Source organism: Dromaius novaehollandiae, chromosome 17 (assembly GCF_036370855.1).
Source record: "Dromaius novaehollandiae isolate bDroNov1 chromosome 17, bDroNov1.hap1, whole genome shotgun sequence".
Lineage (NCBI taxonomy): Eukaryota > Metazoa > Chordata > Aves > Casuariiformes > Dromaiidae > Dromaius > Dromaius novaehollandiae.
In genome coordinates, this window is record NC_088114.1 from 7,736,360 (window position 1) to 7,761,866 (window position 25,507).

A 25,507-nucleotide genomic window follows, 5' to 3' on the forward strand; every position below is an offset into this window, starting at 1 on the left:
TTTAGTAATGAGAGATGCAAGAGTTGGAATAAGGAATGCAAATAGGCTTGGTCACAGGTTTAGTTCCAACTAAACCAGTTGCGATAAACTCAGCTTTGGTCTTTAGAAACGTGTTGCATGACAGCTGCCCGGCACAGCCGGTGGTTCCAGGCACATTTTTGTTCCGAACATGTTAGTGAGCTGTAGAAGGCTATTCCATCAACTTCCAAGCTGTAGGATGCGTGGTTAGTTTACAGAGAGCTGGCAGAGTCTGCCCACCTCGTGCTTGCCAACTGGGGAAGCAGGACAGCTTTCATATTCTGTTCTGTCAATATGGCACCTGTTGGGGGAAGGAGAGTTGGAGGGGAACTTAAATTGCGGGCAAGAGGAATGACCCTAAAATCTCCTCTTATTTAAAAACAAAGAAAACCAAAAAAAAAACCAAAAAAACAAAACAAAAAAAGGTAGTCCAAAGCTATGTGTTGAAAACACTCTTCTCATAAACAAAGCACAGAAAATGGCAAAGCATAGCCTCAAAGCATACATATATAAGGGAGAAGAATATAGCTCAAAGCCTTGCTGAGGTGATCAGATTAATTGGCAAGCATGTACCACAGTGTGGAGTTTAATTGTGCAAGGCTTCTTACGCCATCACCTGCTATGCTTTTTAACAGCTTATTCTTTAGCTGATCACTTTGCATTCTGGGGATCAGTCTTGATTAAAAGATTTGGCCTTGTTTCTGGACAGCAGTGAGTGGAAATGCATGGAAGATCACTACAAATGCCACCCGCTTTTCACTATTTGCCACTCTGTTCAACAAATTGGCCTAATCATATTCTACTGGATTAGAAGATAGAAAGTCACTGCCAGTGGCTGTGATCTAAGGATACTTCTGCTCTCCCTTTCCTAGTCTTTCTTACTCATTTCCAGCAACTTCTATGGAGCAAGTGCCAAAACTTCTAATGCTGGTTTCCATTTTTCTGTTTGCTTCAAAGAAACTCTGAAAAGTTACTTCCTATCCTGTCTAGGATGGGGAATAAAACATAGGTAGTGAAAGCCATTCTGAATTCAGCCATTCTGAATTCAGAGAGTGAAATATGATCTTTGATCTGTCCCCTGAAAAGTGATTTGAACTGGTGCTACCCAGGTGCACCCTTATTATTAGCATGGGTTTCGGTGCCCTTCACTGTAGATGCCATGAGGCCTCCTGGTTCAGATCTTGGCTTCACTAGCACAAAGGACCCCTAATTTTTTCTCCTGTCCTCCCTCACTAGCAAGCAGGAGTTCTCCCTTTCATGTGTGGCTCCAGGCTAGCAAGCAATACTGGATGCAGCCCAATGGGGACAGAAAGCAAGGGCTTATTTTGGGTGGCCAGCAGTGGATTTTCCTCAGGATATCACTGTACTCTCTAAAGCAGCTCTCCTTGGTGTTAACTAAGAGGGTAAGGACTAGACAGAATTAAAATACATTAACAGTGGGGCTTCTTTTAAAAACACTTCCTTGCTGAAGATGCTTATTAAATTCAAAGAAAGATATTTCCTTGGATGTATCCCAAAGCAATGGATATAATGCCATTTTCAAAGAGCTTTTAATTACTGACAAGTAATTAAACTCCCTGTCCCAGCTTTATCTCTTGGTCTTTGCAAATTTATGGCCCATTTAAGACTTGAGGCCAATTAGCAGGTTTAATTTATGTCAGTTAGCTTGAATGTTTTCATTTGCAACTTGTACCCTGTGTAGGAAGCTGGCTTCTGTGAAGACTTGATAGAACTCCTAGGCAGAGGGATCCTTTCACTCAAGAGCTCACTTCCACAAAATGATTTTGGCCAGACTGAAGAGAGAGTGCCTGAAGTTTATGATGAAAGTCTGGATATTTTCAAAGTGAAGTCCCTCAGATTTCTTGGTCAAAGTTCTATTCACTCTGTCTGTCTAACTCTGTGTTTTATGCTGATGGAAGGCAGAGACCCCAGAAATTCAGCTTTCTGCAGAGCAATCAGGAGCCTTGAATACCTTTATTTTATTTTATGTCAGTGAAGCATCAAGACCTCCATGCTGCCTTTTAGAGGCAGACTAAAGCCCTCAACTTGTATTAGTTGGGATTGTGGTGTCCTACTGAAGTACTCAAGGGTAAAGATTTGATTTCATTGCCGGTCATCTTTTCTTCCTTTCTCGCAAGGGAATTTGTTCACTTTCTATTGCTGGGCTTATGTTTGAGCATGTTCCAGGTATATCTTTTCAAAGTAATTTAGAGTTGATTAGAAACTTCTGTTTTTCAGAGGCCAGGGTAGATAGGAGTTGCACCACAGCTGCAGTGTTTCCAAATGAGAAGCTTGCTTTGGCATCAGATTAAGAGTCTAATCTCTTGATGGAAGAAATAAGAGCACACAAGGAAGAATATACAGAACTTCAGAAAATAAATAGATATGTTGAGAGTAGTAGGATGAAATCAAAATCAATTTTTGCTCTTTCAGCCTTGATGAAAGATATCTCTGTTAATTGGCTCCCTTCTGATTGAGGAGCATCTTCGTGTGCACATTGTGGAGATCTGTAGACACACTCCTGCAGATCAGCTTTCAACACTGCCTTCATAAACCACAAAGCACTGCTGACCTTCCCCCAAAAAGAAATTGTGGTAATGGGATACTTTAAACTGCCAAATAAGAGACAAGTATTCTCTCTCCCCCTCTGCACATATGTGCACTCTTGCCAAGTTAAATATCTCCTTTCACCTTCACTTTATATAAAAGACTTTCACACCAAATGTTATACCTGGAGAAGTAATACTTCCTGCTTCTAAGGGGCAGACCCGGGTGTGCGTCCTAGCTTGACAGCAAGGAAGACTACAGAAGCCTTCATTACCAGTAAGATCCTCCTGTAATTGTGCAATAGCCCTGCAATTGGTGTTGGCAGTTGTAAATAACATTACCATGGCAATTAATCCTAGAATTCTGGAGCCTTTGGGAAAAGACTTAAGTACAGCTACTTAGTTAAATGTGTGTTTGCATGGTTTTTGTCTAGCATAGTATTCAGGCTAAGAATAATAAGAGAAGCTATCATCCAGAGGGAGCAGATATCTGACATGAGCTGATTAACCTGCTTGGATGGAGCTGGGAAGGAGTCTGAAGTCTACAGAATGGGCCTGTCCCGTTTTGTGTGTGTGATATTTTTCCTGACCTTGATGGGCATATAGTTATTATAGCCCCTGCCCCTTTCCTCCGATTTTATTCTCTCCCAGGCTGTCTTCTCCACCCTGTAGTTAATTTGCAGGTACTCTGATATTCACCACAAGTGTTCTCTTCTTGGCATGCCGAGACTCATAGAGATGCCATTGCTTCAGCAATGCCTCGGCATGAATCGCAAGTCGCTCTTGGCAGCAAAAATCTTTGCTGGCGTATTTTGTGAGCCATGAACATTTAGCCTTTGTTCGGTGATGTGCTCTTTGGCTGTGGATCTGAGCTGTTGAAAACTAGGCCAGTCAGGCCCGAAATAGCTGGGCTCTGCTTTTCCAGAGGGGAGTCGTGTGCTTGGATGTCTGTGCTAACTTCAGTCCGTGGGTGGGAACAGTGCTGGAAGAGAGGCGCACGTTCTCCGGAGATGTGTGGTGCCACTTCCTTGCAGTATGACTGTGAAGCACCTCCCAGGAGGAACCCTCGGCCCAGGGAGAGGAGCGAAAGGGACGCTCCCTGCGTACGGTTGCTTTACAGAGCTCATACCTCCAATTACCCAGCTGAGGGCCCACCCCTTACAAGCGGTTTTGTTTGTCTCCTTTCCACAGCCGGCCAGGTCAGTTTTCTAGCAGCAAGTACGGACACTCTGTGCCCATTCCGGTTCCAACGCAAATTCATAACTATCGGCGGATCGAGCAGAACCTGCAGTCTCCCAACCAGTGCGCCTCGCCGCGGTGAGTGCTGCGGGCTGGGGAGGAGGGGTGGCGGCGGTGTAGCAGCCACCGTATTACACCTTGGGGCATGCTTTGCACTTCGTTCTCCATATTGCTATAAAAATTTTCCTGGGTAATGGGCTTTCCCCTTTGCTGTAGGGAGTTAATACAGTATGTGTTATGTGGTAACATTAGTATTGGGGTATTTTTATGGTGATGATATGATGTATTTATTACCAAGTACCGTAAATGTTTTTCTCTGTGTGTGTGCATGTGTGTGTGATGGCTCTCATGAACTTTCAGTGCAGGCTGAGCGCTTTTGAGTCTGGCAGCTTTTCTCGTGCTAGATATGGCTTGGATGTCCAAGTGGAGAGAACCATTTATTTGGCAGATGACTTTATAAAAGAAAAAAGTTGAGGAAAAACATCTAAAATTAATGGGGCAGCAACACTTACCTGACTTCGCCTTCATCCATTCCTGTAGCTAGTCACACCATAGATGATGTGTCTTACGTGAGTTGCATATTAATGTGGTTATGCAGCCTGATGAAGTCAAGAGCAATTTATGCCTGTGAGGCAGAACGTGCTTTTTGGAAGGCCATCAGGAAGAACCGGACGTCAGCCTTGGACCATACAGCTGACTTCCGGAGTTCAGTGGTAATGTATTGTACTTCCATGAAACACCAGGCTTCTGTCATTTATCACATGTAATTCCTGGTTCTTACAATTTTGAGATCTGGGTTAACAGTGGCAGCCCAGGTCATAACAGCGGGGTTATATAGTAAGGGCAGAGAACATTCAAATAAAAGTGTGTGTCTCTGAGGTGCCATGGGGCAGGGGGTTACGTTTTCAGGATGAGTTAGTTTGATATCTGAAAGCTAAACTTTAACCAATCCAGAAGGGCAGTCATGCCTATGCCACCCTGAGATAAGGCTTCAGCCAACCTTATTAAGGATAAGGCTTATTCAGAGCTCACAGAGAAGCGGACACTAAATATTGGTCATAATAAGGGATCAGTAAAGAGTTTGCTTTGTGACAGTGTTACTTTATGTTTTGCTCTTTGAGTGTGTGACAGGTTTTGTGCTGATAAGTTTCTTCTCAGGTGCCCTGTACTTAGGGCAAAACATGTGGACCCTTTTAGCTTTGGGCCTAAGAAAAAAGTCCTGGTTATCCACGTACTGTATGAAGGGAGAGCTGTGGAAAACATGTAGACGATGTACCTAGGGATGTCGTGCCTACCCCAGGCGCAGTGGCAGACTGCTGCGTTCAGGTCACAGCCCGCAGTCACCAGCCTGGGATCAGCTGTCATGTTTTGCTCCTTTTAGTCAGCACAGTGTAATGATGAGATTAGCGTCGTCCCTGCAGAGGAACTCGAGGAATGGATGCAATCAGATGATTCATGCTCTGCTTTTAGCATCTCCTCAAAATCCCTGGCGTCATGTTTTTTTCTGCCCTAGGAAGCCATATTTATCTCTCATCATCGCTTCCTCTAATCACTAAATTCAGTAGACACCCTTCAAAGAATGGAAGGGGAAAACTTCATCAGGCATTGATTGAACTGGCATGTGATTCCAGTTTTCCATCAGGAGTATCAAATAGGCCATTACAGCCAAATACCTAGTCATGTTTGGCAAGTCATTTGACTAAAAACTTTGAAATGCACTGTTTTTGAAAAACTGATACTGTCATCCGACTGGCTGTGTAAGCCTGTGTAATGTAGCTTGTTTGTGGAACGATATGTTGCTTGTTGAGGTGGTGATTATGTGCACTTACTTCTGGCCACATCACCTGTCCTGCTCGTCTGCTTGCTTGCTTATGCCATGTCTTGCAGGGTGATGTTTGACATTCCACATCTTTCAGCAGCTGCAATCAGCTGGATGTTTTTCTGAAAGTTCATGATAGATAATGTTCAGCCCTTTGGCTGACTCATACTATGGAGAGTTAAAAAGGTGTGGGGAGAAGTACCTAGACTCTCAGTGGCAGAAAGAGTCTTTTCACCTTGCTAGGTTCCTGTTTCCTTTTGTGTGCACATATATGTTCAGAAGCATCTGGGCATACGTGTGTAATCATTGGTTTTGCTTCAGGGCATATGTGTGTAATCATTGGTTTTGCTTCAGGGCCAGGCACTTAATGGTGGTAAAATACAGAGCAACCTGACATACAGAGGAATGATGTAAGGTTAAAGTTTTAAAGGATTCCCATTTTTCCCTAGCATATGAATGGAGTGTGGATTCATCTGACTGAGGCACCTTAGTAAGACATTGAAGGAGAGGAGGAGAATTAAACCCTTAAATCTCACTCAGTTACTGGAATAGACTTTTTCTGAAACATGGCATGACGTAAAACATGTACTGAATAGTGTTGTTGAGTAGATGTAGTGACACTTCACCAAGATGACTTTGCCATTCCTGAGTAATGTAGTTAATCCTGCTGGTACTGTTAAAACCCACATGCCTTTGTTTCTTCTGTTCAGATGTGTATGGACAGCTTAATACCGCGTTGGAGGGAGAGAAGGAGGGATGCTTTGGTGATAGTGTCTTTCAGCAACTTGAGCACAGAATTTTTTCAAATGCTTCAATGATTCCTGTCCAAAAAACCACCTACTGGCTGAGACCAATATTCTTTTAACAAGGAAAAAGTTGTTTCCAAATTGAGAGTAAAATTAAGGATCTGATGAAAAGAGTGTTTTCTCATACAGATGAGTGTGATGGGACTGTTGGTGTAGGATCCTGCAGAGGTAGAATGGCATTTCAGTAAACGGAGTTTGGGTTGTGTGTGTGTTCTTAATATGTGATGGAAACATTCCAATATTGAAAGATACTCAATATACAAAATTCCCATCTCTCTCCAGAGTGATGGTGTGGCTGCACTGACTTTTCCCCTACTCTAGTTTCCCTCTTCTGTATTTCTGTAGCAACTGGGAAATACTTGAGGTTCCTGCATGTGTGGCCTGTAGAAATTAAAATAATCTTAATTCTCTAAGGTGAGGTTTTACAAGAAGTTAAGGGAGCTGGGAGCCCAGGCAGTTCTGAATATCCCCACCTAGAGAGAAATTTCTTTGGGTAGCACACAGCTGGTTTAGATCTGACAACCACACGCTACTCAGTTTGACTTTGTCTCCTCTCCTGACTTGAATCAAAGCTCTGTTAAGGAGCGGTTCCTTTGGTACATCTTACCTCTGCATAGTATAGCATGCACTCACAGAGCTTTCCAATTAAAAGGCTGCTCTAACTAAGGAGCGCACAGCACAGGAGGGACACTTGAATAAAACCCTCCAAGCATATTATGAAGACAGTAGCTAAAATAAACACCTTGGATGTGCCAAGATAGGAAGCTGTGACTTGTTCAGAATTGTTCTAGATATCTGAAAGAGTCCAAAAATGACTTTTTAAAAATGGTAGGCTTTCCTTCTTGCGTTTAAACTAATCTCATTCTTTTTTTCATTTGTTTTGTGAAATTTTGCTTGGATTGAAACCCTTGAGAACTAGGACTACATAAATGTAGATTAAGATGATAATCCTTGTACAGTGGGATTTTGATCCAGCATAAACAGTCATGAAGACCCACTTCTGTGGAAGTAGCTGGGTTTGAGTACCTGGTGATACCATTTTTCTTGCTCTTCTTAACTGGCAACTGAAGTAATCTGTGTGCTACTGCTGTTTCCCACAAGGTCTGGGGCGGTCCGGAGATCTAGCAGTACAAGCCCTCTTGGTTTTCCTAAAACTGGTGCTTCCCCTCCTTATGCTGGAGAGCATGGATCTGTGCCCAGCTCTAGGAAGCTCTCCTTTGGTGGTGCCAAGCCATTTATGCCATCTCCGCAAGGTAAGCTGTCAGCGGGTGTATTGCTGCCCTAATAAAATCAAGTATGTCCTTTCCATAGAGAGGAGGTTATGACCAGCTATCACTGCCAGGTCGTAGGGAATTGAAATTGTTGGGTTCTCTCATGGCTCTTCAATTTGACAAGTGTTTTGGCTTGTAGTGAAATGGAGGTGAAAATACATATTTTCCTCATAAGATGCAAGCTTGGTTTTGAGGTTTGCATGAAACATTTTGCAATCCTCTGAAGAGGGCTTCTGTAAGTGCAAAATATTTTTTTTTGCCAGCTCAGGCTGGAGTGAGAAAAATGGAACCCAACTGCTGTCGGAGCAGAATTCTCACTGGCTTTGAGAGGGCCTGAACCCCATTGTTCAGACTGAGAAGTAGCTGGTAGCCTGATCCGGATGCTCACAAGCAATTCAAGTGGAAGGGGATAAGAAAAACCGTAGTGTGCAACTGATGCAATTTGCTGGTGTCCAGAAAGGAATGGACTCTGATGTAACTTGCTGTTTTATATCCCCAGTCCTATATTTATAAGTCTCTTGTAGTGGGGAAATGCAGACCTATTCATATTTTACTTCTCTCAATCAACATCAGCAAAGCCAGACTAAAACTGGCTAAACTAATGCCAGTCAGAGCTTTCTTTCTCCTTTTTACAGGAGTTGTTGATCTTTTCACTATGCAGCTAGGGCTGAGAAGAAGGTGAGAGATGACTAGTGTCTTCCTATAAAATGGGTGGTGCATAGTGTTGTTATTGTCTATGGTAATTTAACACTGAATAAATGTATTGATTGTGTTTCCCTCAAAGTTGGAACGATCCCCGAGCAGCCTAGCCAGACTGTTATCCCATCCTCTCTTGGAGCAGAAATGAGAAACCGGATTCCTGTGGCCGGTAGGTTGGGGTGCTTACTTTCCTTTATTATTCCTATGGATAAGGTCAGACTCATAGTCTCAGAGTATTCAAGGTCAGGGACGTTCCTTGGGAGCTTCTCCTGATTCTTGGCCAACCAAGATTTTTGCGTGTTGGCAGGAGTAGGGATTACTCCATTCATGTTCTGTCCCCCAGTCTCTTCCTGTGCTGACAGATCCTGTATCACAGAAACTCTAATTTGGGACTCTGAAGACAATGGATTGAGTAGAGGAAAGCCCTCTGAAAATCCCGAATTCCCCCTCTGCCATGTGGCCTGCTTGATGTGTCATTTCCTTGCTGCTGAACTCTGATAATCGTGGTCCTTCACTGTAAGGGCTGCAATGAAAGAAAAATTACGGCCATACTTTTTGTCACTGCTGCTCGTGTCTGCTCCTCCTGTAGGTCAAACCCAGATCAGGCCTAGAAGTTTTGTGGCACTGACAAGAGTGCCATCCATATGCATCCATTGAAGGTTTTAAGCTGAAAAACCCTGATACAAACTTACCCCTTTGGATGTCTTAGCAGTGAATCCTGGGATCAGGCTGGCTTTTTGTGTCCTTACCAAGGAGTGATGTGGTTTGCCGCTGTGTTTGTGCCCTCCAGGTGCCTCAGCGCCCGAACACTCTCCTCGAGGGATGGGTTCCCGGCTCCACAGTGCACCCAACCTGTCAGATTTGCATTCCTGCAGGCAGAAGATAACCAAGCAGCACTCTGATCCTTTAGTTGCTCACTTTGGTCATACCCCAGTCAGCCAGCCGCTGCAGATGCATGGCTTGCAGCACTGCCGGCAGCTTAGATCCTCACCAAAGCTGTCTGAATTCATGCAGAGAAGCCCTCTACCAACTATCATGGGCTCCCCTACAAAGGTATTTCGAGGAGTCTACTTCTGGGTCTGTCTCAGCTTGGTCTGGTGGATTATTTGGGGTTGAACCACTGTGTGATCACATAACTCTGACCTGGATTTATCACCCGCTGTTCACCCTTCTTCAAGGGCTATTTAGTGATCCGTGTGAAATGCAGTGATGCCCTAGTTCTTAGTGGATAGATCTCACTTGGCAATGCTTTTGGCCATCTGAGCAGAGTCCAGGGGTTTAAACAGGCAGAGAAAAGGAGCTGCCCAGATTAGGACATAAGTGCATTAGTGAGCTGTGGTGTCTAGGTTGATTTGCACGCAGTGACTTGGCTTGTGACGCAAGCGTTTGCCCAGTAGGAATCCCCAGTGGAGATGGCAGACGGTTAAGCAGGTGGTAGCCCCAGTGTCTCGTGTGAAGCTGGCACTGTGACAGCATTTTCTGTCTGCTTGTGTTAGGCTGCTGCAATTTTTCAGCAGGATTTTTTCTCCTTTCATGTTAGTTTTTTCTGGGACTAGAGGCAAGTAACTGTGTGGACTGGGATTTCTGCCTGTTTATTTCAGATATGTTTTAAGTGTACGGTTTAATTTTAGTAAGAAAAAAAATGGGGAAAAAGAACCTTGATCCTTTGATTTTAAAGACAGATCTCTCTCTCTTTTTTCTCCCTAGGCTGTGTCCCCTTTTGAGTTTCCCAAAACCCCAAGTTCCCAGAATCTTCTCACACTCTTGGCCCATCAGGGGGTCATGATGACTCCAACAAGGAACAAGACCCTGCCAGATCTGAAGGAGATGGGCCATTTCCACTGCCAGCAGACTGGCTTGGGATTGAGGCCTGTGGAAGAGATCAAGGGCAGGTGAGCTGCACTGACTGCTGTGGAGTATGAAGCACTGCGGTGCTTCGTTCTGTAACGCAGGAGGGATGGGATAAATTTCAAACCCCAGTGCTCCTTAAGTCATAATGTATCATCTGCAAATGTTCTGCAGTAATCTGCTAGCACCCTTGGGCTGCAAGCAGATGTTATGCAGATTTTAGAGTCTTCCTCTATGGTGTCAGGCCATGGCCTAGATTTTCAAATGCAAAAGATTGCCTGCAGCTTCACACTGTTTGCTGCCTAGCGTTTCATCAAGCAGGGATCAAGGGTTTGGGTACTGGACGAGACTCCTTGCAATTATGCTAATATGTACCTTGCTCTGTGTCATGGATGAGAGGTGTTCCTTGTCTACCAAGCAGTGGGCCTGAGTCTTTGGACCAGAGATCCGTTTGAAAGCTAGGTAGTGACTGTCGTGACCATTGCAGGAAGCAAAGCTGCTCAAGTCTTCGTGTTAGTTTTCCTTACCTGACTATCTGTAGTTTGCAGCTTTCTCCAGTGATCATGGATTCTGGTATTCAGAGTGCTCCAGGCTTGGCTGTTGGGGCACGTAGGCTCTTGTTCCTTAAGGGAAGAAATTAACTTCAGTATCTTCCATTAAAGAGAATTTCTGTGTTATGGTAATGCTGCATTCAGTCACTGCATTGCTGCAATTAGCTACAGTAGTCCTAAGCTTTCTGCAAGGATCAGGAGAGGCTTCAGGTGCTTTGCTGAAAGAGGAATGGGCCTGTGGTTATGTCAGCTCTGGACCATTTGCTGTACAGCGTTAAATGGCTGTGGACTGGGAGTGGTGCAAATTGGAGCGGAAGTTAGCTGAAACCTTGTATCTGCCCCAAACTTGCTGATGACTTCCTGAATCATGTTGTTTGTCCTCTTTTTAGATCACTGAGCACGGGCAGGCTCACTGACCTGCTTCTCAAGGCTGCTTTTGGGGCACAGATCTCGGAAGCTGGCAGCAACGACAGCCTGAACAATGAGAAGCCAATGGAAATTGCAGGTAGCGGGAGAGGCCAGCCAGATCTGGCAGGATGTCCTGGCTCGGGCTGGGGGGCAAGGGTTTCCCTGCGTCTCTCCCATGAATGGGAGGCTTCTTATCTGACGGCTTTTGGTGTAGGAAGTGACGGCCGTGTGTGAAGAGTGTAATGGTGTTTGCTTCCTTTTGTGGAAGGCACCGAGGTCTGTGGGTTACGCGTGCTGTGTAACTGCTGGCTAGCGGTGTGATTTTTGTAGGCAGGGCTTCCTCTCTTGGCCCCTTCTGAATGTGTTATCACATGGGAGTGGGGACTTTGTGCCAGGCAGCTCGAATATGAATGGCTTTGCAAGGGTGGGCCTTCCTGGGCTTGCAGGTTGGGGAGTGAGGAGGGCAGAACAGCTGCAGCAATGTGTAATGCTGCCCAGGCTCACATCCTGCGCTGCATGCCAGCCTGGCTTGGTTGTGCTCTCGGGATGCTTGCAAAGGGAGCCTTGTCTTGCGCTGGTAACCACAGACTCTCAAGAGAGTGTGCAGGAACATAAAGCTGTTGGGTGAGGCACAGCATGCTCTGAGTAACTTTCCTGTAATGCCAGTCTGCACCTTTCAACTGTCTCCCCAGCTCCCTCAGGTGCTTACGGAGGGACCCTGCACTCTGGTGCCCGGGCTGGGGGCTCTGCCAGCCCATCCCCAGTGGTTTTTACTGTCGGATCCCCTCCCAGTGGAACAACCCCCCCACAGACCACGAGGACCAGGATGTTTTCAGGTAAAGGGCTGATGCCTGCCTGTTCCAGTGAGAATGTCTGCAGGCAGAGCTGTGTGCTGTGTTTCTTGCTGCTGAACCCCGGCAGTGGCAGAGGGCCGGACAGAGTGCGATACACAGAGCTCAGCTGCTCTGAATGCCTTTAAGGTTCTCGTGCTGCTTCTTGCCATCTCAGTTATTGCTGATGACTGTTTGCACAGGTGCAAGGGCATTTTGGTTTCCAGTGCTGGAAAAGAGAGGCAGACTATTTTTTTTACTTCATTTTGCTCTACTTCAGGAGTAATGCTGCAGCTGTTCATAGATCCTGTGGTTGCTGATAGGTCAGCAGTTGTAAAGAGTGTGTTCTGATGGTTTTCCTCCTGGGTTTTGGGTAAGCTGTAACAGCCAAACGTGACCAATGCACAGGCACTGTTAGGAAAGGGCCAGGATGGCTCTTTATGTGAAAGTACTAGTGGTGTTAATTATGCCCCGAGTTGCTTATGTAGGAAAAGGAGAATGCATTCCCATTTGGCAGATCCATCATTTTGAGATGCCAGCACTCTGGTCTCATCAGCCAGCAGCCGAGGCTGTGGTAATTGGCTCTTCTGGGGTGAAGGGTCCAGGAGCTGCAGTCTATGTTCAGTTTAAGAAAATATTTGGACACTTCTGTTTGCATTTTTTGCTTGTTTGGGTTTTTGTCTTGGCTGTTCCTCATCCGAATGTAGTTGACTTTGTTGTTTCTTAATTACCACAAGGAAGGTTTGGATGTAACCATGAATAAACTACTTGACTGGGATGGGGGACATATGGGCGCAGTTCCTGGCTGTAGCCTCGATTTTCTTTGTAACTAAAACCATTCAGATCCTTGATTGTCTATCTGGAAAGTTGAGATCATAATCCTTCTTTTGTTTTGTCTGTTTAGAGTGTAAGCTCTGTAGGGCAGGGACTCTCTCTAGCAAAGTGTCTGACTAGCTCATAGCCAAGGTAGCAACCCCGTTGTGCTAGGACCTCTAGCTCCCACTGAAATGTTGTGAATAGAGAAGTCCGACTTCCTGTATTGCTTTTGTGGCAACTTGGAAGCAGATCCAAGCACAAGTTTTTAGGGGGTTGGTATTTGGATGCTGGAAGGTCTGCAACACAAGATCTCAGATGGGATCCCTGGAAGAGAAGGCTATTGGGTAGTGAACCTAAAACACATGCACAGCACTGGGCCAAGACAGTGTCCAAGCAGTGCTGCTTGGCAAGCTTTGTCTGTGCAGCAACTCCTTTTGTTATAGTTAACACACAAAACTGAAGGGACTTTGCAAGTTGAGACTCTATACCCCGAGTGTTTGTGCCAGCCTTGAGTAAAATTGCTTGATAGATATGGAAGCAGAGCCTTTTCATAAATCATGATAAAAACTTCTGTAAGCAGTGTCCTGGAAATACAGGATACTCAGAATGTGATATTGTTGGTTCTTTCCTCTGTCCGAAAGATCTGGAAATATTGTGTCAGTCTTCTGACGTCCACTTAGCATTGAAGTATAGCTGCTAAGTGCAAGAGGGTTTCAGGAGGAAAGGAGACTGTGCCTCTCCGTAGGTCATTTGTTCAACTGTGTATCATATTGCTGAACCTTTTGAAGGCAGAGTGGAGCAGCAAATAACCTTCACAGAGGCAGGTTGTCCCTTCTACCCAAATGGTCAGTGAGAGTGGAGAATATCCCTCGGGTAGAATTAGCACAGTATTGTGGTGGGGATTAGCATCCCCCCGTTGGGCAGAACATATCCCTCTGCAGCAGTGCATACTCAGGGGATGTGAAGCTGTCTGGAAATGGTGATTGTATCATGAATGCCCAGGGACAGAAGCTCTTTTTAAAGTATATATCTTTTATATATGATATGCTTGTAGGGTGGATTCAGTGGTCAAAAAAGATGATGTTGGAGGATTGTCTGATGGACACAGGACAGGGTTTCCTGAATTCTGAGTTAGGGTCTTCACGCAGCTGAAGTCACTTACTCTGTGCCCGGGCTCCTATTTATAAAGAGAAGGAAGCAGAAGTGTGGGGAATGCAGTGGAAAGCTCTCCTGGTTTCCAACTAAATGGCTGATATTTTAAAGCTGTGATAAACCTCACTTATCAGAGGTGCTCATTCAGTGATACTGTTAAGGCTAAGGACCCAGAGTTCGAACCATGCTGATCCCTGATGCGGAGGAAGTTAGCTATGGTGGCATATGATAAAATAAGCCCAAGATACGGAAGCAGAATTCAGAAGGGCTTGGCAGGGAAGGAAGCTTCTGTAATTGTCTCTGTGAATGACAAATGTTCTGGAAGGTGCATTAAATGTGCTTGAGATGATAAGGAACTTACATGGGGAGTGGTTGTTCTGGATCAAGGGCCTTGCATCATTCCTCCAAAGTGTCTGCTGCTGACCCCTGTCAGAGACAGGATCCTGTATCCGACAGTGGCAGTTGTCCCTCAGGCTGAGCGAGGAATGGTCTAGTATTAATATTTTAATTTCCTTGTCTATTTTTCTTTTCAGTGGGGTCTTCCAGCTCTCTCAGTTCTGGAGGCTCATTCACTGGCAGACACTTGGCAATGGGAACTGGTGGGGATGCTGTGGAAGGCCCTTCAAGTCTCCGGTACGCTTTTGCCGATCCAATCACAGCTAACTTGGAAGGTGCTGTTACATTTGAGGCACCAGAGTTGCCTGAAGAGACACTCATGGAGGTGAGTATATCTCAGAGTCTTGTTAGGGGCAAAGGAGAGGGAGAATGAAAGGAGAGCAAATTTGAAGATCAGATGGCTCTGTGCTTGCAGCCTAGGGAGTCAGTCCCAAAGGTGATGTGAACTGGCTCCAGGAGAGCTAGGCCAGCACAGTGCAGAGAAAGCCCAGGGCACATTTAGCATAGTGGCTTTCAAGCCTCATACTTCAGTCCTTGGGACAGCCCATGTCTGGGGATATAATTTGCCATTTCCAAAGCTGAAATTGCAGGTTGGAAACATCAGTTATCTGATGCGTTCTCTATTAACCGTTTCTGAAGAAAACCTGGGTGGTTTGGGACTTTTCCCTTTTATAAGCTCAGCATTGGTAACAGCTAATTTGAGAGAGTGAGCAGCTCAAATGACTGCCTTCTGTGTGTACTTGGGGAGTCGGTCAGTGATACAGCCTCTAATGAAAGGATCTGAAAAAAATATAAACCTGACACATTGCTTATGGCGGGGAGGGGGGAAACTCTGCACCAGAATAGCTGAACCAGCTTGTGAAGCTGAAAGGCTGCCAGGCTCCCCCTTCTTTGCAGGCTCAAGTGAGGTTGAAGCAGAGCAGATGCTTCTGTAGCTGAGATATATTTGAAATGTAGGTCAGGCTGTCCATTTGCAATAGAGGTGGGAGGCAGGCTCAGTCATGGTTTCAGCTCTATTCCTATTATCTCCTTGGGCTGTCTAGGACTAGGGGAAAGTTCTTTGTATCCAAATTTTGCTGCTGTTGCTAAAATCTCCTAGATACCACAGAGATCTGCATACACTTTTCTAAGGATATGGGTTTGCTCTTCTATTCCAGATTTTGTTTAGCTCAGATTTTTCTCAATTTTGCATTGGGTTGCATTTGTTTGCTTAATTACCTGCAGAGCCGCAGGGCTACGACTTTGACATTGATGTGATCCCAATAGTAGTGAATTTAATTAAGCATCATGCTTCTGTAAAGTCCCAGAAGTGTGGGGCTCTGCCAGCTGCCACCACTTTTCAGGGTCTGAAGAGAAATATCCTAAGAAAGTATCAGCTTGATCTCATTCATGCCACTCAGTTCAGCTTCTCATGTCTGTAGTGAGTCATTTTGGTTTGGTTGTCATTTCTGCTGAGCACAGCAATCCATTCGCGTGTCACAATCTTCCTGGCACCAAACCTGTTCGGCATATTTGGAGACCCCTTTGTGCTCTGTGGATTTGGCTGGAATGCAAACTTGGCAGATTTTCTGCTTTCTGCTGATATTTTCAGGGCATTGAAATCTTGCTATTTAAGCAGCCCTATTTATCTCGAGCAGAGCTGTTATATTCAGATAGGTGATTCTCCTATTATTTGAAGATGTTTCCTTAGGTGAAGACAAGGCAAACTGAAGATTAGGTTTTCAAGTTTGTTTTGCAGTGCTTTAAAAACACAATGTAGAGATGGCCATGGAAGTAAAGACTCTTGCAATGCCTAGCAAGGCAAGGAACTCCAGTGTATTTAGTAGAAGCCAACTATATAAGCAGAGAGGAAGGACTGTGCATTGGTTAGAGATACCAAGCTGAGACCTGCCAGATCTCAGTTTAGTTTCCTTCTCTGCCACAAACTTCTTGTATGACTTCGCAATTGCTTAATTGCTGACTTCCCCATCTGCTTTTAAAGAGAAAAGGGGAAGATGGAGATAACAATTCTTTACCTCACCAGACTGTCCAGGTAGCAAGACAGTGGAGGAGAGATTTGTATTTCACATAATCAGAGCTGCCATAGCAGCCAAGTGCCTGAGCCAGTGAATAAAAAAACAATGCATGCCAAAGCATGCAAACTTGAGATATATTTTGTACGAAATTCATGTAGGTAAGATCCAGTCCCCCTTTGAGAGAACCAACCCACTAAATATTTGCAGGTCAAACAGGTTAGCTGCTTTTCTGTAGAGTGCAAGCAGTGGAGTCGCATCTGGTCCAGACAGCAATTCATTTGGTAGGACCCACACGTGTTCAGTTTTTCCACAAATACAAACTTCCCAAAAATGCTTGCATGTGACTTAAGCAATGCAGCTTCCCAGAAATGGGATAATACCTTTTGATTCGTAATAGCAGAGGAGAAACTGCTTTGAAATGAGCATAGCACTTTGTGTGGGAGTCTCTCTTCCCTCACTGACTAGACAGGAGGTGCAGATGAAAGGTTGTCCTTGCTGTCACCTTCAGAGCACTTCACCCAGGGTTGGCCTGCACTGAACTGGAAGCCTGTACAGACGGCAGCTAAGTGAGGGCTGGGGTATAGGGTGAGACAAACTGTGTTTGCAGTTTCCTCAAGGTAAGAGGTTGCCGCGCTCTCATGAAACCCTCAGTCGCTTGCAGTTCTGTACCAGCGTTGCAGTGATGGGGAGCAGAGCTGGGCCCCTGGTGCAGGCAGTCTCTCCCTCTTCCAGATTGAGGTCCAAAGCAGTCGCACAGCGCTGGAAATGCTCCCTGGGAAGGGAGCGGGTTGCTTTGGAGCAAGCCTCGCCAGCCTCTCCAGGGAACCGCCTGTAAATTTCTGGCCTGGAGCTGTTACTGCTCCTTTTAATGTGGAGGAGGAGCTGGTGTGGTGCCTGGGCTCAGCGCTGAGTCTGGCTGTTCCTTCCCAAAGGAGGGGTGCCGAGGGATTTCAAGCCTGACGTGTCACTTCTTTTAAACCTGGATGAGTCACTGGCACTGCTGCTAGGTGAGCAGCCCTCCCTGCCGTGCCAGCTCTCCTGGTGTAACCCCCCCTTTGCGTTCCCTTCAACAGCAAGAGCACACGGACATCCTGCGCAGCCTCCGCTTCACGCTGGCCTTCGTCCATTACGTGATGGAAATTGCTGCCCTTAAAGGCAGCTCCAGCGAGATGAGCAGTTCAGTGGCATCCGAGTACCAGCTCCAGGAGAGCGTGGTGGCTGACCAGATCAGCCTCCTCAGCCGCGAGTGGAGGTGAGGACTAGGGAGAGTGCTGGACTTCCAGCACTGGCATTACGTGCCGGAAATCTTCCGGGACGCTCACTGCTATAACTACGCTGTCCTGTTGATCTGTTTGCGTTGCAATGTGCTTTCTCTACAGCTATGCAGAGCAGCTAGTGCTGTACCTGAAAGTAGCAGAGCTTCTGTCCTCTGGTCTGCAGACAGCCATAGAGCAGATCAAAGCCGGCAAGCTGTGCCTCTCCTCCACTGTCAAGCAAGGTAAGGGGCTGTGGTACAACAGGCCTGCCTGAAATGGAAGTATTCAGAGCATCACAAGGGCAGGGAAGAGCCTGAGTGAGTGTGAACCCCTACAGCAAACACGTGTGCTTGTTCCTCATTGTCCCCTTGCAGGGAGAGGCCTTTCTTTCAGGGTATTTTTTTATACACATATACTTCAGATCTCAAACTCCTGCTGATGCTCCTTTGTAAATCTTCAGTGCTAATTAGTGAGAGGGGAATATCTCTTACCTGACTCCTTGTACATCTCTGTCTCACGTGCTTATTTGCACTTGACGTAAGTCCACTTTAATTACAAAGCGCACATCCTAGTAAGTGCTTACTTGGCAAAATGAGACATGTCTTAGCAATGACGATTTTCAAGTGAAATGAAAACACAGGAAGTAAAATACTGGTAATGCCAGAGTCATTTATTTGCTAGTCTCTTATGGCCTTACATTTGCATTTGACTGCCTTATTTGTTGTTGGTTGCGATGTGAGCTGACTGTGATTCAGTGATTAGAAAAAAATAATTTTAAAACTATCATTATTATAGTACTGGGGGAGATTTCTGAAGCACAAGAAGTTCTTGAGCCCTCAGCCTCCTTTGCCTGGGCTTGGTCTTTGAAAGTACCTGTGCTGACTTGGAGGAGAGGGTGTATATAAAAAAACAAAAGAACAAACAAAAATCCCCAGAAGTTATGTGCACACGTATGTTGCAGTGAGCATTGTGGAGCAAAACACACAGGTTTCTCTATACATCTTTCATGTGTCCAGGTTGATGGGAAAGTCATTATAACCCAAACAAATTGTTCCTCTTCATGAACAGATCTGTAGTGGTAGATTATAGCAGCACTCTTCCCTTGGTGTGTGGCAATTGGGCAGGGCTCTCTTTTCTTATTTCTCTCCCCACAGAGCACTGCTCCCTTCAGGTTTTCCAGGGTACAGTGAGGACAAGAGGGTTTTCAAGGTCCTTGGGTAACTTGGTCCCATGGGCAATAGAACCATCGGGGAAATGTGACAAGGGGTCGCCCCAGAGTGTCCCTGGCAGTGTGTGCCAGGCAGGGTCCCTACCCACAGCATGCTGCTTTTTTGCAGTAACTTGGGCAATGCCCAGAGCTCTGGTTGAATTTTATGAAGGAGGACATTACTTTGTTTTGTTTTGTTTTTTAAGAAATAAAGTCAGTCTTGCCTTTTCAAGCACAAACACTTCTCAAGGAGTTTTTGATTCCGCCCTCCTGATTTCATGTAGAAGCTTTGGGTTTCCTGCTGTCAAGTTCTTTCTGAGCAAGGGTGGTCTTTCAGTCCCTAACCTGACAGCAGATTCCCAAGAGAGCCTTGCTTTACTCTTTAGTTAGTGCTGCTCAGCCACACTCAGCTCTAAAGGCTCTTATGCAAGTCACATACTTTTTCACAGCACATCATCACCCATCAAGTAACAAGCTTTGTATCTGGCACGTCTATTGCTTCTGGTGATGCGTGAGACATCTTGCACAGTGCAAACTGCTCTACCCTGTGGCAACTGAAAGAAACAAAAACAGACCTGGCCTCAGGTGAACTAGGCATATGTGTAGGTGTTGTCCTGTGCAGGCTTATAACTGGTGAAGGTGACAAAGGACAGGAAAAAGACAAAGCCTGTTGGTGCGGGGAGTACTTCACTGTTTGTCTCTCATTTGGCTTTAATACAACCCAATTGGCTCCAAGTTGCTTATAAGGAGTCCTGTGCATGAGGAATGGGAGGCACAGGGAGAACTGGAAGTAGAGCCCAAAGCGTTTCCTTCCTTTGCCCTAGTTGTGAAGAAGCTGAATGAGCTTTATAAATCCAGTGTGTCATCTTGCCACTGCCTCAACATGAGACTCCAGAGGTTCTTCATGGACAAACAGAAACTCATGGATCGGATCAACAGCATCACCGCAGAGAAGCTCATCTTCAGCTATGCTGTGCAAATGGTAATAACCATATAGTGCCTGGAAACAGGGTCTGCACAGAGCCAAGGGTCGGGCAATAACAGTTGCTGTCCATGGCCTTAGTAGATGCTTTCATTCTTGATGCTACATGCAGCCCCTAGAGGGCTGGACAAGGAGGTGCTCACGCAGCAGAGGGGCACTGTTGGGAGGACTGGGTCTGGTCTGGGAGTAAGCTCTGGCATGGGGTTGTCGCCTGTAGGTGCAATCTGCAGCCCTAGATGAGATGTTCCACCACAGAGAGGACTGCGCACAGAGGTACCACAAGGCTCTGCTGCTGATGGAAGGGCTCCTGAACATCATCACTGAACAGGGAGACATAGAAAACATCAATAAATGTGAGTGTTCAGTGCCTGGTTTCTCACTAGACCATGTTGTGTTTTTCTAGCTGCATGGATCAGGAGTTTCAGTATCCAGCATCCTTTTTGTGTTTGGCTACATCTTAGGGAATAAAGTAGAGATCTCTTGGCTTGTAAGACCTCCTAGTCACCAGGCTTCCTGCTTTTCCAGTGGGAAAACTGTTGGAAACGCAGGTCCTTGTGTTGAGCCACGTATTGAGAGCTGCCCTGCACAGCAATTGCCAGAGCTTTGTTGAGCTTTTGATGCATGAGAGAACTTGCTGAAGGAAGTAGTTTGGCAGCAGCAAAGGCCTGGGTTTGGTTTCCCGGCGGAACCATCCATCTGATTGCACAGAGCACTTGGGAATGGGAAACTGCAATGGCTCTCAGGCGGAGATGGCTGATCAGCATAACGAGGGCTTCTTCCAACACAGGACTTCTAAAACGGGACTGCTCGCCTCTCTGGGTTCCCCTGCCCCAGGCCTGGCTAAGAAGGCAGCAGACATTTTTCTCATCAGCAAGTGATTGTTGTAGCAGTGAAAACTGAACCCTTGCCTACTTGCTATCCTTTGGCTTCCTCTCCCAGAGACAGATGGATCCCTCTGTTTGCTGATCCGTGCTGTCACCTCCCTTGCACAGCGCCTTTGTTGCGAGGGGGTGGTGTTCTCTGCTGCTGCCGGCTCTGCGAGTAGTGGATGCATGGTGGGAAGGACTGACCTCACTTGCTCCGAGCGCACTTTCCCTGCCCTCCTGGCTGGGGTTCGGACATCTTTTGTGTTCTCCCGCTGTGGGAGGCAGGCAGTGGGGACTGGGGGTAGCCAGCATCTGTCAGAGCAGCTTGACTTGGCCTCAGCTCTGCTTCCTCACAGCTAAACCAGCCCATCAGCAGTAGGCCATGATGGTGTCAATGTAGCAGAAGGGAAAAGACAGCTGGCAAACTGCATCTCTCTCCCTCTGCTGGCTGGTGAATGCGTTTCATGGGCCAGCATCCTAAACGCTGCCAGGCTGCCCTAGTTGTCCATGTAGATAGAGCTCTTGGATAGGTAATGAGAGAGGAGATTTCTGGCTCACAGGCAATCAGTCAGTTAATTATCACCAACTTTAACGGCTGACATGAGGCTCAGTGAAGAAGAGCAAAGGAGATTGGCAGGTGGTGTACAGCACTGGAGTGAATTGGGAATGCTAAGTAGCTTCTAGGGCACCATTTCTTACCAAACCTAGAGCACATCTTTTGTCCAGAGATACAAATTTCTGGTTCATGCAGCTAACGGATTTCTTTCCCCCACTGATATCCAGCTTCCTGAGTGAGTTGCTCTCTGGTAGGCTATAGTAGGCATGCTTTTCATTTTATATCTCGGATACATGTGTGTTTGGTTATTTATTTCTGAAAAGTAAAGTAATGAATCTAGAAATAAGAAAGCCTTCATGGTAGAGGAATGAATTCCAGTAAACCTAAAGCTTTTGCAAAAGTCTGTTCCCAGGCTGGTGCAGACAAGAATCTGGCACTGATCATGCTGGGCTAGGTTGTACTTGTTCTCTCAGTTTTAAGCCATGACAAATGGCATTGAGACCTTGAGCCACCTTGGCTGCTGGCAAAAGCCACCCCATTAACTTAAAATGAATAAATTGGTAGTGGCAGACAGTGGTCCTTTACATCTTGATACCCCCATTAGAACTGCTGCCTCCTGGTTTTCTTTGTTGGATCTCTGATTTTTCTGCTCCTCAGCAGGGTGTTTGTGGTTAGATCCTCACCTGGTACAAGTCCGTACATGGTAATGATTCTAGAAGGGGGGGCTTACACTAGCAGAAATTCTCACATTTTATTAACTCCAGCATATTTTGGTAGTGTTCGTAGTGCCAGGAAAATGAGAAATTGATTTCCAGTGTCTTTTTTTTCTCTCCCAGGCAAACTGTGCATCGAGCGCAGGCTGTCAGCTCTGCTGTCGGGGTTCTGCGCCTGATTTTAAGGTTCGTCCCCTCCACGCACCTCGCCCCAGCTGATCACTTTCTGTTTCCAACGGCCTGCTGCTGTGGCGGGAAATGATCCTGGCAGTAGGAGACCTGGGGGATGAACTGCTCAATGTTTCATATTTTGAGGGTTTGGGAAGTTGTTCCAAAGACTTGGATTCTTTTGTGGGGATGTGTGACTGCAGCGAGCACAAAACTTCCCTGCCCGAAAGCCTGGGTGAAGACATAGCCGACGTGGAAAGGTTTCCTCGTTGGCAGAGGGGATGAAGGATATAATTCCACTTCTTCCCAGCACTTTGAAGGAAAAGACTGCCTATCCCTCTTGTTTAAGAACAGGGTATTCCAGTGCTGTGTCCATTGCAGGCAATGGATGTGCCGAAACTGCTGGCTTCAGTTAATGTTGGAGGGTGTTATTCAGAAATCAAGGCCAGTTTGTGTACTTTCCCCTATCCCAGCTGATAGCCAGGCATCTTAAAGCTTCCTGGCAACCCGAGGCTCCCCTCCCTTTTCTCCCTTGTCCCTTCTCGTTCGTGTTTTTGCCTTGGAGCGCTTACTGTGTGGCAGAGCGGGGAGTCAGCTCTATTTACTGCTGAAGAAGCTCCCACCTTCTGCAGACTTCCTGAGCAAGGCTGGAAACACGTTGCTGCTGGGGAAGTTCGCACCTCCCGCGGTTGTCACGTGGATTGCCTCTCTGCCTGGATGGACAAACGACGCAGGGAAAGAGACTCTGCACAGAAACCAAGAAGCCAACACACCGCGTCACGTTCCTGTGTTCGTAAGAAGCCAAAACGAATCCGTTCCTCCCTTGGTCCCCAGGCTCAGCGGGGTCAAGGCTCAAGACTCTTGGCTGTTCAGCTCGGCCTCTCAGTACATATCTACCACGAGGAAGCACTAGCGCTGTCCTGCTTTCGGCTGTTGGTTAGATAGCCCCTTTCCTGTCCCCCCCCCCCCCCCGCCCCCCCGAACTGAAAACACTAGCTTTGTGAATCAAAGGAGCACTTTACACACTATGGGAACTTGGAGAAGTTGACTTTGCATTACACGACAAACCAGGAGCGTCACGACTGTTAGGAGTGCTGTTCTTTTTATTCCTTTCTTTGTTTCCTGGTTGTTCGATTGCACTACGTGTGTGCGTATATTGATATGTATTCCTAGGGGTGAATATATATTGATATATAGGGTTTGTGTGTAACTGTATGTATTTAACTGTACTGTATCTCGTGAGTGTGAGGCAAAAAGCATGGCAGAGTCTGTGCTATTCCTCCTCCACACCAGGCAAAGCTGACTTGCAGTCTGGCAGTACCAAGATTTTGTTTTGTTTTGTTTTGTTTTTTATTTAAGTGTTCTTTTAAGGACAGTCGATACAAAGCTCCGTGCTTTTTCAGAGCTCAAGAACAGGCGTTAAGATCCTACACACTTACAATCGGAAATACATTTTTTTAAAAAGTTTTATTTGCTGCTTAATTTTTATAAAGAAATCTTGTAGTGTTCAGTTTTATGTTCAGCATTTCTTCTAAGGAGACTCTGTAGCCAAAGGAGACTGCGGGTGCGAGTGGCTCGAGTGCTGGCTGAGGCTTCGGATGCTGTGAGCACGTGTGTGAGAGGAGAGCTGGCTGCCTGTCCGTCTGTGTGCGTGCGCATGTGTGTGTCTCTTAATTTATCAGAGTCGTGGCAGTATTTTGTTAGCGCTGGGCAGAAAAGTATCTTTGAAAGCAACTCGAAACCTCAGGCTTTGTTTTTGGGGATCTAATAATATTTTGCACATGGTGGTTAAGTCCTCGTTGCTTTTTTCTCTCAGTTTTTGCACGGTCAGTGTGATACTTTACGAGGGTTTCAGGAGCAACTCAATTGACTTTTGAGCTGGCATCATCTTTGGCAACACGGATGTTTCTGATCGCAGAGCAGAAATGCTAATAAAGAAATGAAAAAATACTTTCAATTGCCCCCACCAGGGAAGTTTAAGTGTAGCTTACACAAATGCTTCAGTATCAGGCCTCCGTTACATTATCCGTTCACAGCCTGCTGCTTCTGTGGCTGTTTGTGCTTGTGCCTAAAAAAGCAAATAAAAACCAACAAAAAACCCCCAGCCTGTGGCCAGAAATGCCGAAGAGACCCAGACTGCTTCCAAAAGGATTTTACCAGTTCTGCAAGGGCTGTCCTGCAGGTACCCCGGGATGCAGCACCAGAGCACTGAGCCAGGACTGCCTCCGCAATACAGACGCCTGCTACTCACCCTGAGCCCTCCCGGCCGTCCCACGAGCGCGCCGGTAGCTTCCAGCCGAGGAGAAGCATGGCCCGAGGATTCACGTCCATGCCGCAGGTGTAATGATCCATGTGTGTGGCAAGCTCAGCACTAACCTTCCAGCTGTACTTAATTACTTGAATGTATCAAAATTGTCCACATTCAATGTATACAAATATATATTGCTCCAAAAAATTGTGGTTTACAGACCTACAACCAATATATATATGTATGTGTTTGTGTATATACATACAGTTATGCGTGTGTGTATGTGTGTGTATGTATATGTACGCACACAAACACATACATGTGTGTATATATATATGTTTTCTCTCAATACTTGAAACTTAGCCACTGTGCTTGAGTTAAAAAAACAAAAAAAAAAAGGAAAAAAAAGAAATCAGACAGGTGATTTATTTTGCCATCACTTTGGTGACTTTATTTTTTATCTAACTGCATGTAGCGTGAAACCAACTTTTTTGGTGAAAAATATTTATTGCTTTGTAGACAACAAGGAATGCAAAAAAAAAAGAGAGAGAGAAAAACATTGTTGAAGTTGCTAGTGTAGTCCACTTGCTATTGTCATGGCTTTGTTACTGTTGCAGTGTTTGTGTGTAGCGTCTTTAATAGATTTCAAGAAACCTCGGTCTAATAACACGTATCTTCAGGTTTGTGAGAGCGTATGATGTTGTTCTTTATAAGGTAATGCTTGATACTTTGTCGACATTTTTTTATTTGTGTTTTGTGTGACTTTTTTTGGCTTTAAATTGTATAACACCAATTTAAGAAAATAAAATTGATTTGAAATTGTTAGTCACCTATCTGTTTTCAGTACTGATATAATTTCCACTGGTGCAGTATCCAAGTACGGTATTTACCATGTTTTGTTCGACCAGCCTTGCCTTTTGGGGGGAAAGTGCTGCTGCCCCTTTTTGCAGAGGGTGAAGCTTGGGGCAAGAAAGGTTAGTTACTTAGAGCCACACGTGAAGTCTTTGAAAGTGGAAAAATTGAACCCAGTGTCGAGGTTAGAGCTGTAATTACTAGTTCATCTGTCCTTATTATCTGGCTGTGTGCTCCTGCTGCTG

The 25,507-nt window shown here is 45.7% G+C and overlaps 1 protein-coding gene across 3 annotated transcripts in view; it reads left to right on the forward strand.

Moving 5' to 3' along the window:
- ULK1 (unc-51 like autophagy activating kinase 1) overlaps positions 1–25,235 on the forward strand; it is an 85,128-nt gene extending 59,893 nt beyond the window's left edge. For 2 of the 3 annotated variants that reach the window (XM_026095305.2, XM_026095306.2), the window contains 13 exons: positions 3,756–3,881; positions 7,530–7,681; positions 8,484–8,567; positions 9,189–9,451; positions 10,106–10,290; positions 11,187–11,302; positions 11,898–12,041; positions 14,537–14,724; positions 17,488–17,666; positions 17,794–17,912; positions 19,702–19,859; positions 20,077–20,212; positions 22,118–25,235. In XM_026095305.2, coding sequence (XP_025951090.2) covers positions 3,756–3,881; positions 7,530–7,681; positions 8,484–8,567; positions 9,189–9,451; positions 10,106–10,290; positions 11,187–11,302; positions 11,898–12,041; positions 14,537–14,724; positions 17,488–17,666; positions 17,794–17,912; positions 19,702–19,859; positions 20,077–20,212; positions 22,118–22,173 — 1,906 coding nt within the window. In that variant the 3' untranslated portion in view covers positions 22,174–25,235. The remainder of the gene's footprint in view (positions 1–3,755; positions 3,882–7,529; positions 7,682–8,483; positions 8,568–9,188; positions 9,452–10,105; positions 10,291–11,186; positions 11,303–11,897; positions 12,042–14,536; positions 14,725–17,487; positions 17,667–17,793; positions 17,913–19,701; positions 19,860–20,076; positions 20,213–22,117) is intronic. The other variant, XM_026095308.2, reaches the window with a different exon arrangement.
- Positions 25,236–25,507: the final 272 nt, after the last annotated feature.